The sequence below is a fragment of the Balaenoptera borealis genome (assembly GCF_965194805.1).
Source record: "Balaenoptera borealis genome assembly, chromosome: 16".
NCBI lineage: Eukaryota > Metazoa > Chordata > Mammalia > Artiodactyla > Balaenopteridae > Balaenoptera > Balaenoptera borealis.
Genome location: NC_138872.1, coordinates 84,104,811 through 84,119,917, shown reverse-complemented (window position 1 = coordinate 84,119,917; position 15,107 = coordinate 84,104,811). Strand labels below are relative to the sequence as shown.

At 44.6% G+C, this 15,107-nt stretch overlaps 1 protein-coding gene across 1 annotated transcript in view; it reads left to right on the top strand.

Annotated features, from left to right (window-relative positions):
* LOC309613318 (small integral membrane protein 10-like protein 3) overlaps nucleotides 1-8,285 on the top strand; it is a 30,761-nt gene extending 22,476 nt beyond the window's left edge. The window contains exon 2 of the mRNA XM_082360025.1: nucleotides 8,103-8,285. Coding sequence (XP_082216151.1) covers nucleotides 8,103-8,153 — 51 coding nt within the window. The 3' untranslated portion in view covers nucleotides 8,154-8,285. The remainder of the gene's footprint in view (nucleotides 1-8,102) is intronic.
* The last annotated feature ends 6,822 nt before the right edge of the window (nucleotides 8,286-15,107 follow it).

Sequence of the window (15,107 nt, the reverse complement as noted above, 5' to 3'; positions counted from 1 at the left end):
TATAATTGCTTTACAATGGTGTGTTAGTTTCTGCTTTATAACAAAGTGAATCAGTTATACGTACACATATGTTCCCATATCTCTTCCCTCTTGCGTCTCCCTCCCTCTCACCCTCCCTATCCCACCCCTCTAGGTGGTCACAAAGCACCGAGCTGATCTCCCTGTGCTATGCGGCTGCTTCCCACTAGCTATCTATTTTACATTTGGTAGCGTATATATGTCCATGCCACTCTCTCACCCTGTCACATCTTACCCTTCCCCCTCCCCAAGATATGAGGAGATTTATGATAGGAATTGGCTTACGTGATTATGGAGGCTGAGAAGTCTCACCATCTGCCATCTGCAAACAAGAGACTCAGGAAAGCTGGTGGTGTCATTCAGTCCAAGTCCTAAGGCCTGAGAACCAGGGACACCAATGTCCAAGGGCAGAAGAAGGTGGATGTTTCAGCTCAAGCAAAGAGCAGAATTGCCCTTTCTCCTTTTTGTTCTATTCAGGCCCTCAACGTTTTAGATGCCCACCTGCAATGATGAGGGTGATCTTTACTCAATCCACCGATTCAAGTGCTAATAATCTCTTTCAGAGATACTCTCACACACCCAGAATTAATGTTTTACCAGCTATCAGGGCATCACTTAGCACGTCAAGGTGAGGTAAAATTAACCATCACAGTTGCGTTGCTGCCTCTTTTCAACCAAATTCTCAGATGCATCGAAAAGTCTAGTTCTGGGACTTCCCTGGTGGTCCAGTTGTTAAGACTCCACGATCCCAATGCAGGGGACCTGGGTTTGATCCCTTGTCAGGGAACTAGATCCTGCATGCCGCAACTAAAAAAAAAAAAAAGTCCTGCATACCACAACGAAGATCCTGCAAGCCACAACTAAGACCCAGCACAGCCAAATAAATAAATAAATATTATTAAAAAAAAAAAAAAGGCCCAGTTCTTTGTAGGACATGTAAGGGGATATCATAGCTAGGATATAGTGCTGTTCCTTGTCACTCCCCCCCACCTCCCTCCCATGACTTGATAAGTACTCACTCCTGTTTAGAAACACCTACGACTATGTGACAGTGATCTGAGAAAAGAGGGGCGTTGGCTTATTTTCCATGCAAGTACTTTGTTCTCTATGGGGCAAACATACACTTGTCTGAATTCACTTAGAAACTGAGATTGCAGCGGTAAGGGAAACAAACTCATTTTCCAGCCTTGTGTTGCCTTTGGGAGAGGAGATTGAACCACATTCTGGTCCCTGCATCCAGATGAGTGGTAGGCAGGGTTCATGGTTAAGTTAATGTTCAAATTTCCTATTCCACTGTGTCAAGTCAAAGTTTGGCAGATACGTGAATTTTAAAACATTTAAACATTTAGAGTTTCTGTTAAAATCAGCTTCTCCTTTTTTCCCTCGATTAGGGATTCCCAACAAGAATATCTTACCAGACACCTCCCTTTGGTTCTGCGTATATATTGATTTGGGTTGGATGTGTTATATTCTCTGATCTGCCTCTTTATTGCCTGTATTTTCACACTGTCTCTACAAAGGGTCTTGGAAGGTTGGAATCAGCTGTTTCGTTTTTTAACATTTGTATCATTTAATATGGTGAGTATGACACCAAAAATGACTTAACTCTTCTGGCTCTGGATTTAGTTTGTTGGGAGGAGGAAGTGGGATCCAGAACAAGGGATGAAAATGCCTGGTTCGTTCTGGATGAGAATCGTTCAGGCCAAGGCACCTGCCAGGTGAGGAGGAGACTGGGGGTTAACTCCCAGAGAGCCCCCTTCTCTCAGTGGGAAAACCCGACTTTTTCATAGTTTAAACACTTTGATACGGCTCTTGGTGTGACTGAAGAAACCTGATTTTTCTTTTAAAAAATCTGCCCATCAGTATAGGATGTGTTTTGAAGGTAATGCTTATTTTTGACGCTAAGGGTACATATGCATGTTGCGTTTTAAGTTGGCAGATGAGGTCAAATGTAGGATGGGAAGGTCAAGTAGCTACTTTACTAAGTGGCCTTTATCACTCTGGGCAAATTTCAACAGAACTTTCTCACCTCCCTCTGAACAACTGAAGCCAGCCCCGGTGGATGGGACGCTACTGCCCAGACTGTGTGTTTTTAGTAATCTTAGTAATTCAGGGTAATTTGAAGGTAGCTGGCTAATTTGAGGGGAATGAGTGGCGAGGGGTGTGAAGCAAGCCCAGCTGTGGGCATGTGAGGTCTGCTTTTGCCACAAGAGGGCGCCACGTGTTCACTTAGGGTGTGTCTTGTTTCAGGGAAAGTCTTGGGGTTTTTTTCCCAGTTATTCTGTTTATCCAAATTCTTAAGCAAAAATGAACGTGAAAATGCTGGCACTGGTTTAGTTCATTGTGGTTTGTTAAGCTCAGCAAGAGTGATAAGATTGTAACTCTTTAAATCAATACCCTTAGCTGGTGCTTTGAAACAAGAAGGTCCATGTGCTAGAAAATGAATTTGGTGGTTTTGTGTTTATTCGGGAAAGCGACTTTCAGTATGAAACCACATTTTCACACCGTATCAACAAGAGCAGTGGTGGGGCTTCCCTGGTGGCGCAGTGGTTAAAAGTCCGCCTGCCAATGCAGGGGACACGGGTTCCAGTCCTGGTCCGGGAAGATCCCACATGCCGCGGAGCAACTGAGCCCGCGAGCCACAACTACTGAGCCTGCGCCCTAGAGCCCGCGAGCCACAACTACTGAGCCCACGTGTCACAGCTACTGAAGCCCATATGCCTAGAGCCCGTGCTCAGCAACAAGAGAAGCCACCGCAACGAGAAGCCCGCGCACCGCAACGAAGAGTAGCTCCCGCTCACAACAACTAGAGAAAGCCCGCACGCAGCAACGAAGACCCAACACAGCCAAAAATAAATAATAAATTAATTAATTTTAAAAAAACAAAACAAAAAACAAGAGCAGTGGTTTCGTCAGAGTATTCACTTCTGCCCAGAGCGGCTGAACCCTGGCAGGCCCCTTCAGAAGGGCCTGGGTCTGTGCTGATCTAGCTTGGGCCACAGTGAGCTTGTCCTGAGCCCGGTCCATGTGTGAGAGCCTCTTGGCGACCCTTAAAGGGAAATCTGCCACACCAACGAGTCGTTTTTTTCACTACAGAAATCACAGCTTTAGATTTCTTTGGTGGCTCGTAGTGAAATATTCTTAAAACGTCAGAATCTGTTAAAATATTGGGAACGGCTATTATTCTGTAATGTCAATGAATGATTGCTCTTTCTGGTGCATTTTGGTAAAAGATCTACTGGAATTTTTTAAAATGATAAATTGGGATAATAGAGTATATATAAATAGCTTACAAGCGATTTAATTTCTTGGAAATGTTCTCAGTACCACTTAGGACTTATTAAAATAAAAGCAGTTTGAATAAACTCCAGGCTTCCTCTTTGTGGGATGTTTCCGTTTGGGTCTCTTGGGGAAAAATTGCTCGGATATGGCTCCCTCTCTCCTTCTTGACTCACACACACAAGATGCAAAGCTCCTCAGAGAGATTTTGCAAGATCCCAAAATCTGGCCTGAGTTTCTCATGAAACTCTTGTCTTTATGTTATAAAACTCCTATCTTTATGAACATGGTTTATCCCCATATTTACTGTTCTCTTAAGTTGTGTTAGAATGAGGATGTTTTATTAAAAGAGAAACTAACGGTAATGTTCAAACTCCTAAGAATATTTCAACCACCATCAGGCAGCAGACCATTTGGATAGCTAATAACATGCATTCATTGTCCTCCCACCCCTGCAGCGGGAAGAGGCAGCAGCTCTCCCAGTCAGAATGATCTCTTACATTTGGGTACCCACGGAGGCCAGACGGCATAGCTGGTAACCGGCAGAGACGTGATTTCAACAGTTGAAGAACACAGTTCGTTGTTCATGCTGTTCTGTTTTGCTTTTTCCTTTGTCACTTCCTTCCAAGATAGTCATTCAACATTCCGCAAATGCTGATTGGGCACCTACTGTACACCAGGCATCCTAGTAGGTGCTGGAGACAACGAGGGAATGAAACCAAGCCCTTCAGATTGGAGAGCCCAGTTCTTGGTTCCTCGTTATGTAATGAAGTGAAAGGCTGGAGGTACGAGGGGCGTGAATGGGGAAATGGGAACTCTCAGCTCTTATGAAAGTACTGATATTTGATATTTGACTTTCTGCTTGGGAAAATGACAGGTGTTACATCAGAGAATCCAAGTTTTGTCTGGAGAGGACGGCGCTGTTCACTTTTTGGTGTTGATGGGGGTCTTCAAGGATGAACGTCAGACCTTCCGCATCATACTTGAATCTTCACTGACCTCAGGCTGCACCGGCCACACCAGCCTCAGACTTTTCCACCCGTGGTCAAAGACTAAAAAAAAAAAAGATCTTGAATGGATCTAAAGTTATGGATATTATACCTGTCCTATCCAAATAAAGTAGCTGCTACTACATGTGACTACTTAAATTTTAATTAAAATAAATAAAATCTAAAATTCAGTTCTTACAATAGCTACCTTTCAAGGGCTCGACAGCTGTACGGGGCTAGTGGCCACTGCTTTAGGCAGTGCAGAAAAAGAACATTTCCACCATCACAGAAAGTTCTGTTGGATAGCCCGTCACAGACAGACATGTGACAATTTTCCTTCTTCAAGATCTTTAATATAATATGGTGTGTGATTTTTTTTTACTTTTAACACCCATCAATATAAGGCAAACACCCCATTCTCTTGAAGTGAGGGGGGAAAAAGATCACGAGTTTGCACATGGTTTTCTGTAAGTGTTTACAAAAAGGGATTGTCTTAATCTCTGCCTTTTAATCTTATTCACAAGTGTATCAGTCAGGGTTCTCCAGAGAAACAGAACTAGTAGGATATACGTGGATACAGAAGAGGAGATTTATTATGGGAATCAGCTCATGTAATTATGGAGTCTGAGATATGCTATGATATGTGCCGTCTGTGAGCTAGAGAACTGGGAAAGTGGGTGGCGTAACGCTCCTGGACCAGAAACCAGAGCTTGGATGTCTGAGGGTAGGACATGATGGATGTCCCAGCTCAGGAGGGGGTTGAAACTATCCTTCCTCTGCCCTTTTTGTCCTATCCAGACCCTCAGTGGATTGGATGATGCCAGCCCAGTTTGAGCCCATCTTTTTTCAGTCTACTGATACAGATGCTAATCCCTTCCAGAAACGCCCTCACAGATACAACCAGAAATAATGTCTCGCCAGCTATCTGGGCATCCCTGGGCCCAGTAAAGCTGACACATAAAATTCACCTTCACAACGAGGGCAGTCGTCGTTCTCTCTGAAGGAAAGACGTGAAAGTTGAACAAGGGCCACGTGCATGGAAGGCCTTCTGTGACAGAGACTGGCATCCTCTCTTTGTCTTTATTTCACATGATTTTGAAAATTTAAAACTCTATTTTAATTTAATTTTTATTTTTTAATTAAAAATTTTTTAATTGAAGTATAGTTGATTTACAATGTTGTGTTAGTTTCAGGTGTACAGCTAAGTAATTCAGTTATATATACATACATATATATTCTTTTTCATATTACTTTCCATTATGGTTTATTAGTTTATTACAGTATATTGACTATAGTTCCCTGTGATGTACAGTAAATCCTTTTTGTTTTTCAATTTTATATATAGTAGTTTGTATCTGTTAATCCCAAGCTCCTAATGTATCCCTCCCCACCTTTCCCCTTTGGTAACCATAAGTTTGTTTTCTATGTCTGTGGGTCTAGTTCTCTTTTGTGAATAAGTTCATTTGTATCATTTTTTAATATTCCACATATTAGTGATAGCATATGATATTTGTCTTTCTCTGTTTGACTTACTTCACTTAGTATGATAATCTCTAGGTCCATCCATGTTGCTACAAGTGGCATTATTTCATTCTTTTTTATGGCTGAGTAATATTCCATTGTATATATATACCACATCTTCTTTATCCATTCCTCTGTTGATGGACATTTAGGTTGCTTCCGTGTCTTGGCTATTGTGAATAGTGCTGCCATGAACGTTGGGGTGCATGTATCTTTTTGAATCAGAGAAAACTATATTTTAAAACGAAGATCCCTTGGCCTTTCTTTGCTGAATTCTAAGCATTTTATTGTCCAATAGCAATGAGTCAAAGTCTCTTTCAATCTTGCACCTTTGGAAACATGTCATCTTGTACTAGGCTGTCACCCAGCCTGGGATTCTAGGAGAAGAGTGTGTGCTACAGTTCAGCACACTGTGAAGGAAATACAGACTCAGGTTTAAAGCTCGACCTTGGCACTGGTGCTGGGACTGTTCAATGGACTTGAGATGATTCATGAGAACATCCTGTACCACGCCCAGTAGAGCCACGTGGGGACTCAAAACGTGAGAGAGGACAGCGTGAGGGATTGGGGCGGGTCTTGGAGGCCGTTGCCCCCTAGACCTTCGGGCTCACGGAGGAACCCTTGGGTTCCTTCCAGCTCAAGGCTGGACTTGGCCTCCCCCTCATCACCTCTAAAAATAGGATTTGGAAGTTATCCCCGCTGTGACATAATGCATCTCACAGTCGTGGGCAGGAAGTGAATGCTTTCCTGCCAGGCCTGCAATGTCCCCGGGAGATGGGCTGGGAAGGACAGTCCTTCTCCTATTTCACAATAGAACATCAGAGCACTTATTCTAAGCCTACTTTCTTCAATCTGAAAGCGCGGCATCTCTTCGAAACTATGCAGCAAAATAGTCAGACTGGCTAGATCTGGATGATCCTGGATGTTTATATGTCATGAACAAAATATGGTCAAGTATGAATAATACTACCCTCCATCTGCTTGAACTCTGTCCTGGGCTCCGTGAGGCTCATAAAAGGGGTGAGGGCATCTCATTAGGGAAACACACTCATAGCCTTCAAACGATTAGAACAGACAACAGAATTTGGTTCACTGGCCCAACGGGTGATTAAGAATTTCGTACAGCAGACCGAAGCTGACAGGCCAGGGCTCCAAGCGTTTGGCAACAGTAATTTGGGTTTTCCAGGATTTGCAATAAGAAGCAAATGTCTTCATTTCATTGCAACTGTGTCAGAGTCTAAGGATAAACAAGACAGGAGTCGACCTGGCACATCCATGGGTTGGGGAGAAAAGTGACACTCAAGCCAGACTGCCTGTGAGTGCTGAGAAATCTCCCGGGGGTGGGGGAGGGGGATGGAGGCATGCCGGAAAGTGCTGGAAGCGGCTCTCAAACTCTTGCTTACTATACTGCCAGCTCCTTGGATGGATGCTTTTATCACAGGAGCCCCCTCTCAGTCCCAGCTAACTGGTTCACGAAGAGTTGCCGAGCCCCTGCGGTGAGCCGGCCAGGCCTGCCCTAGGAGCTGCAGTTTGCAACATGCACGTTTGAGATGCAGTACCTGGGTTGGAGGAGCAGGATTTCACCTCCCTGCCCTGGGCAGAGACCGGAGCACCCCTAAACCCCTTGTCCTTCCAACTCATAAGATCCAAAGCCCTCCAGTCTCAGATGAATCCAGCCATTAAATGCATCTGCTCTATAAAAGCAGGCAGGCTGAAAGTCTGGTCCCGCCTGTACCCTGGCCTGTACACATCGCCTCGCCCAGTGGCTCCTGTGCCCTCACCACATCATCCAAGTCCAAGTCCTCCCCTTTGTGGCTGACAGCCAGCTCCCACCGCAGCCCTTAGCACCCGAGGCCGCCTTGCCATCCTCGGTTCTTTGCCCAAGAAAGACCCTTACCACCACCACCCAATTGTTTAAAACAAACTGAGAATAAGAAATGAGAGTCAGATTTTTGCTTTGCTGCTTGAAGTAATTCATTATGAGTTCTAATGGAAGCAAGACCCCATTTAAGATGACAAATGGGGGAAAGCCACGTTAATTGGATTTGCTATTAAGTGGGTGTATTGCTACCAAGCTGGACAGAAAATTACTGGGAGCACTTAGAGTGAGAATGAAAGTGTCTCAGGTGGTGGGGATGAGGCCCAGTCAGCTCTCCTGCTCCCTCCCACTCCCTGGGTGGCTGCAGCCCGACGTTTTCCCCGTGGTTCCGGGTCCCTGAACTCCATCTGGCCCCTAGGGTCCCCCAGACTTCCGGCCGGTCGCTGGCTGACCCCCTTTGTCCCACTTCCTTCCAGGTTTCTTGGGATCCAGCCTGCTGCCTTTCCCTTCTGAGCTGCCAGCACTGACTCTGATTTCTTGAGATCCCCATCTTCGGATCAGACACAGTTTCCCCACTTCCTGGTCATCCCCCCAAACATGAGTGCTTGTCATCTTGAAGATGTCACTGTAATTACTGTGAAGAGAAAGGAGAACGCAAGGTAGCAAGAAAGAGAAAATGGGGGTGGGGGTGGGGGATGGGGAGTTATTATTATTTAATGGGGCGGGGTTTCAGTTTGGGAAGGTGAACAAGTCCTGGAGATGTTGGTGGTGATGGTTGCACAACAGTGTGAATGTGCTTAATGCCCCTGAACTATGTGCTTAAACATGGTAAATTTCGTGTTACGTATTTTACCACAATAAAAACTTTAAAAAAATTTTTTGAAAGGAGAAATAACAAAGTTTCTGGGATCTTGAGAGATAGAGCTCGATGAAGTGGCTGGTGGCCCCCGGCTTCCTTTCTTACTTGGTTATGAGAAGACCTTTGAGCCCTCTCTGTCTCTGTCTCTGTCTCTGCTCTGCCTCTGCCTCTGCCTCTGCCTCTGTCTATGCCTCTTTCTCTTACTCTCTTATTTGTGTTTTTTTGTTTGTTTGCTAATTTATTTATTTAATTTATTTATTTTTGGCTGCATTGGGTCTTCGTTGCTAGGCGCGGGCTTTCTCTAGTTGTGGTGAGCGGGGGCTACTCTCCGTTGCGGTGCACGGGCTTCTCATTGCGGTGGCTTCTCTTGCTGCGGAGCACGGGCTCTAGGAGGGCGGGCTTCAGTAGTTGTGGCATGCGGGCTTCAGTAGTTGTGGCTCGCGGGCTCTAGAGCACAGCCTCAGTAGTTGTGGTGCACGTGCTTAGTTGCTCCGCGGCATGTGGGATCTTCCCGGACCAGGGCTCGAACCTGTGTCCCCTGCATTGGCAGGCGGATTCTTAACCACTGTGCCACCAAGGACGCCCTTATTCTCTTATTTGGATTGCCTCCAAACCCTGACCACCCTCTGATTCCCCAGCCACAGACCTTAACCCTCTGTCATGGACTGAACTGTGTGCCCGCCAAATTCATATGTTGAAGCCCTGACCCCCATGTGATATTTGGAGGTGGGTCCTTTGGGAGACAATTAGGTTTAGATGAAGTCCTGAGGGTACAGCCCCCATGATAGGATTAATGTTTTTATAAAAAGAGGAAGAAACTGGAATTTTCTCTCTCTCTCTCTCAATCTCTGTCTCTCTCTTTCTCTGACATGGGAGGACACAGCAAGAGGGTGGCCGTCTGTAAGCCAGGAAGAGGGCCCTCAACGAGAACCGAATCTCCCGACACCTTGATCTTAGACTTCCAACCTCCAGAACCATGAGAAATAAATGTCTGTTGTTTAAACCTCCCAGTCTATGGTCTTGTGTTGTAGCAGCCTGAGATGAGGTGGACACCCTTGGACCCAATGGGCATATCACGTGTAGGGTTGTCTGCAGACCTGGGGCCCCCATTTCTGAGCCCTCTGCTTCTCGAGGAAAGGGTGCCTTGAAGGATTGTTTTGTGCTTCCTAGAGGGTGTGCCACAAAAGGGCCAAGACTGTCACCTCCCACCCTGTTGCTTCAGAGGCCCACGGGGAGGATCCCTATTTTCCCCACCCCCAAGCCCCTGGCAACCACTTCTACTTTCTATTTCTATGAGTTTGACTTTTTTTTTTTAGATTTCACACGTAAGTCATATCATGCCATATTTGTCTTTCTCTGGCTTATTTCACTTAACATAGTGCCCTCAAGGTCCATCTGTGTTGTCACAAATGACAGGATTTCCTTCTTTCTCATGGCTGAATAATATTCCATTGTATATACACCACATCTTCTTTATCCATTCATCTGTTGATGGACACTTAGGTTGTTTCCATATCTTGGCTATTGTGAATAATGCTGCGATGAACATGGTAGTGAAGATATCTTTTTTAAAATATCCTGTTTAAACGTCCTTTGGATATATACCCAGAAATGGGATTGCTGGATTGTATGTTAGTTCTATTTTTAATTCTTTTGAGGACTCTCCAAACTGTTTTTCACAGTGGCTGCACCAATTTACATTTCTACCCACAGTGTCCAAAAGTTCCCTTTTCTCCACATCCTCGCCAATGCTTGTTATTTCTTGCCTTTTTGATAATCGCTATCCCAACAGGTGTGAGGTGATATCTGATTGTGGTTTTGATTTGCGTTTCCCTGATGATGAGTAATGCTGAGCCCCTTTTATGTACTTGTGGGTCATTTGTATGTCTTCCTTGGAAAAATGTATATGCAGTTTTTGTGCCCAGTTTTATTTTTTCATTTTTTTGAATTTTAAAAATATTTATTTATTTATTTTTGGCTGCGTAGGGTCTTAGTTGCATGCGATCTTCGTTGCAGCACACAGCCTCTCCAGTTGTGGCTCGAGTGCTCAGAAGTTGTGGTGTGCGGGCTTAGTTGATCCGAGGCACGTGGGATCTTAGTTCTCCGTCTAGGGATCAAATCCACATTCCCTGCATTGGAAGGTGGATTCTTAACCACTGGACCACCAGGGAAGCCCCTTGTGCCCAGTTTTAAATCAGATTTTTTTTTTTTTACTCTATTGAATTGTGTGAGTTCTTTACAACTTTTGGATATTAACCCCTTATCAGATGGCTGATTGCAAATACTTTCTCCCATTTTGGAGGTTGCCTTTTCATTTTGTGGATGCTTTCCCTTGCTGTGCAGAAGCTTTTGAGTTAGATGTGGCCCATTTATTTATTTTTGCTTTTGTTGCTGTTGTCTTTAGGGACCTGCACCAGCCTTTGATCTTTGCACCAGATCAAACTAAGCCAAGAGCTGGTCAATCCTCTAGCCTCACTTCTGAAGAATCTGTTGGCTCTGGTTCTTCCACGGGTCCTCGTCCAGGTTTTGTTATTTGTTTAGAGGTTACTTTTAGCCAGTTGGACCAGTTTTTAAGGTAAATCGTTTGGGTACTTACGCAGCATTATTCTTTTTTTAACTGATCATGACTATTTTCAACCTGGTATAAGTTCTAAGGCAGAAATTTTTCCTTTTTAAGGCGCCGTTTCTCAGGCAATTAGAAAGAGTAATCCGAAAGATTAGCAAAAATAGCTGCTTGTTAAATAGCTTGAATCTAGGAAAGACAGGCGCTGCTTCTGTTCAGTGAACCTCTCTGGGGTGAAAAGGAAAGAAGAAAAACTGAGAATTTTTATGGACCTCTATGAACGGTGAATTCCTTTCTAGAACCAAGATTTCTTTTTTTTTTAAACTAGAAAGTTTACCTTCATCAATGATTAACAGCATATACCTGACCCAGAAAGGCATCCCCCAAAATGTAAGTTAAAGAAAGAGTCCACTAACCTCTTTTGGGTCAACCCTGTACATCTGCTGGCTTAGCTCACTGGGTCTGATCCATTTCTCTGTCTTTGGGAATCACTTGGTCTTGGCGCTCTCCCCATTGTTTTAGGGGTGCAGGTGTCAGCCTCCTTCAACTCTGGTGGCAACCCCCAGAGTCAGGCTTTGTCTTCAAAGGTTGCAGGTAAACAGAGTATTTTCCTTTGGGAAGTGCCTGCGGTTGCTTTTTTAACTTTAAACACAAACACACCCTTGAAAAAAATTATGCTAAGTGAAATAAGGCAGACTCAGAAGGACACCTATTGTATGATTCCATTTAGATTGTGGTACCTACTGTAGTCAAATTCACAGAGACAGAGTAGAAGAGTGGGTGCCAGGGGCTGGGGAGGGGGGATGGACAGAGTTTCCATTTGGGAAGATGACAAAGTTCTGGAGATGGTTGGTGGTGATGGTTGCACGACAATGTGAATGTACTTAATGCCACTGAAGTGTGCACTTAAAAAATGGTTAAAATGGTAAATTTTACATTTTGGATATTTTGTCACAATAAAAGAAAAGTTCACACGCACACACACACAGTACGTGAGCCAGTATGAAGCTCTATGTTCAGGGGCCTCTGCAGGAAGACTGCAGGGGGGGCTGCCATTCAGACCAGGATCTGGATCCTGCCTCCACCACTTACTTACTCCTGGGTGACCCTGGCAAGGCACATAACCTCTGTCCCTCAGCTGTCTTCATTACGGTGTCGGTAATGTTCCCATCCTTAGGCCATTGTGGAGGACCTTGGGTGCTAAAGCATGCAAAGTACTTTGTCTGAACTTGGCACATGCTAGACACCCAACCAGCAGCAGAGACAATCGGGAGTAGAGTCACCGTCTACTTGAGAGCTTAAATTCCTTTAAATACTAGGAAATTAGAGTTTTACTAGCTAGCTCTAATAGTGTTAAGACTTCTTTTTTAAACTTTCTACTAGCAAACCGGTTAAAATTAGATCAAAAACTAATTTTCAGTCTCATAGTTGCTAATCCCACATGCAGATATGTCCTCAATACTATGTGTGTACATTGGGGTCACCAGGAAGCATTGTTCTACTGCCAAAGTTCAGATCCGGTTACTATTGGCATGATCGTTGGTGGTTAAAGAGAAAATACCATGAGGGGAAGGTTTGTGATGAATAGTCGGGGATGAGAATCAGAAGTACGTGAAATAAGTAAATTCTGTTAGAAATATTTAAAAGGTAAAAATAAAAAGGTTATGTACTCAGTCAACCAACAATGTCTGGGTGCTTACCAGCCTAAGTGTGTGGGTTTTCATGGAGGGCTGCCTGGGCGGGTGGCCCAGCCTCACCCGTTCTCAGCCATGGCCAATTGCAGTGTTGGAGATCACAGACAACTCTTAAATGGTCTTTTTTTTTTTTTTTTTTCGGCTGCGTTGGGTCTTTGTTGCGGTGAGCGGGCTTCTCATTGCGGTGGCTTCTCTTGTTGCGGAGCACGGGCTCTAGGAGCGCAGGCTTCAGTAGTTGTGGCACGCGAGCTCAGTAGTTGTGGCTCATGGGCCCTAGAGTGCAGGCTAAGTAGTTGTGGCTCACGGGCTTAGTTGTTCCGCAGCATGTGGGATCTTCCCAGACCAGGGCTTGAACCCGTGTCCCCTACATTGGCAGGCGGATTCTTAACCACTGCGCCACCAGGGAAATCCCTCGTAAATGATCTTGAAGAAAGTCTGCTGAATTTATTTGGACAGTAACTTTAAGGCCTGCTGGGAGACCCCAAAACTACTTTATTTTTTGGCCGCACCATGCAACATGCGGGATCTTGGTTCCCCGCCCAGGGATCGAACCCGTGCCCCCTGCAGTGGAAGCGTGGAGTCTTAACCACTGGACTGCCAGGGAAGTCCCACATAAAAACTGCTTTAGGGACTTCCCTTGTGGGCCAGTGGTTAAGACTCCACTTCCAATGCAGGGGACACAGGTTTGATCCCCGGTTGGGGAACTAAGATGCCACATGCCACATGGTGTAGCCAAAAACATTTTTAAAAAACCCGAAAAACTACTTTAAACGGCATTTGTGTTTTTGGCCAAGTTTTTAGTGTCCCTGCTTTCTGTTTGCTAGAGTTTGGGCTCCTCAGCTTTCTTTTTTCTTTTTTTATAAACTTATTTATTTATTTATTTTCGGCTGCGTTGGGTCTTTGTTGCTGTGCGCAGGCTTTCTCTAGTTGCTGCGAGCGGGGGCTACTCTTCATTGCGGTGCGCGGGCTTCTCACTGTGGTGGCTTCTCTTGTTGCGGAGCACAGGCTCTAGGTGCGCGGGCTTCAGTAGTTGTGGCATGCAGGCTCAGTAGTTGTGGCTCGCGGGCTCTAGAGCACAAGCTCAGTAGTTGTGGTGCACGGGCTTAGTTGCTCCACGGCATGTGGGATCTTCCTGGACCAGGGATCGAACCCATGTACCCTGCATTGGCAGGCAGATCCTTTTAATCACTGCGCCAGCAGGGAAGCCCTCCTCAGCTTTCTTGATTTGACCAGCCATCTTACCTAACAGAACTCAACTTTTAATAAACTATCAGTTTGGTCAGTCTGTCAATATTTCTGTTTTGCATTTCAAATAAAACTAGGAGAAGTTGGAAGAAATTAATTTAAACTGAGCTTTAATGTCTTATAGAATTATCTAGGGCTAAAGGCATGTGTTTAATTTTGGTTTGGGAGGATTGAGGCATAAGCATATGCCTTCCTTAAACAAAATTTTTTTCCGTCTACAAAGCATCTTTTCAGTTGATCCTGATACTCAGATTACTTTGCTTACCAAATTATTTTCCCTTACATTGTTGTTAAAATTTTTTTTTTAATCGAGGTAAAATTTACATAACATAAATTAACTTGTTTAAGGTAAACAAGTCAGTGGCATTTAGAACACCCACAATGTTGTGAAAATGCCACCTCTATCTAGTTCCAAAAACATTTTCATCATCCCAAAAGGAAATTTGTACCCATTAAACCGTTGCTCCCCATTCCCCCCACCCTACTGGCAGCCACCAATCTGCATTCTTTTTCTGTGGATTTACTTATGCTGGATAGTTCACACACATGGAATCATATTATACATGACCTTTTGTGATTGGCTCCTTTCGCTTAGCATAACGTTTTCAAGGCTTATCCATATTCTAGCACTTATCAGTACTTCATTCTTTTTTTTGAGAGAAATGTTCCTTTTATTTATTTGTCATATTTATTTATTTATTTATTTGGCTGTGTCGGGTCTTAGTTGTGGCACGCGGTATCTTCATTGCGGCACGCAGGCTTCTCTCTAGTTGCCGTGTGGGCTCCAGAGCACGTGGGCTCAGTAGTCCTGGCGCGGGCTTAGTCCCCCCGTGGCATGTGGGATCTTAGTTCCCCGACCAGGGAACAACTTGCGTTCCCTGCATTGGGCGGCGGGTTCTTAACCACTGGACCACCAGGGAAGTCCCAGTACTTCATTCTTTTTTATGGTTGAATAATATTCTATTGCATGGACATACCAAAATTTGTTTTCCTGTTCATTAGTTGATGCACATCTGGGCTGTTTTCAGCCAGCCTGATGGACCATACTGGCCCTTGGGACCATGCTAGAATGGCGGATTATCAGCCCAACTGCCCCTCCCCCCACCTTGCGGTATTTTCT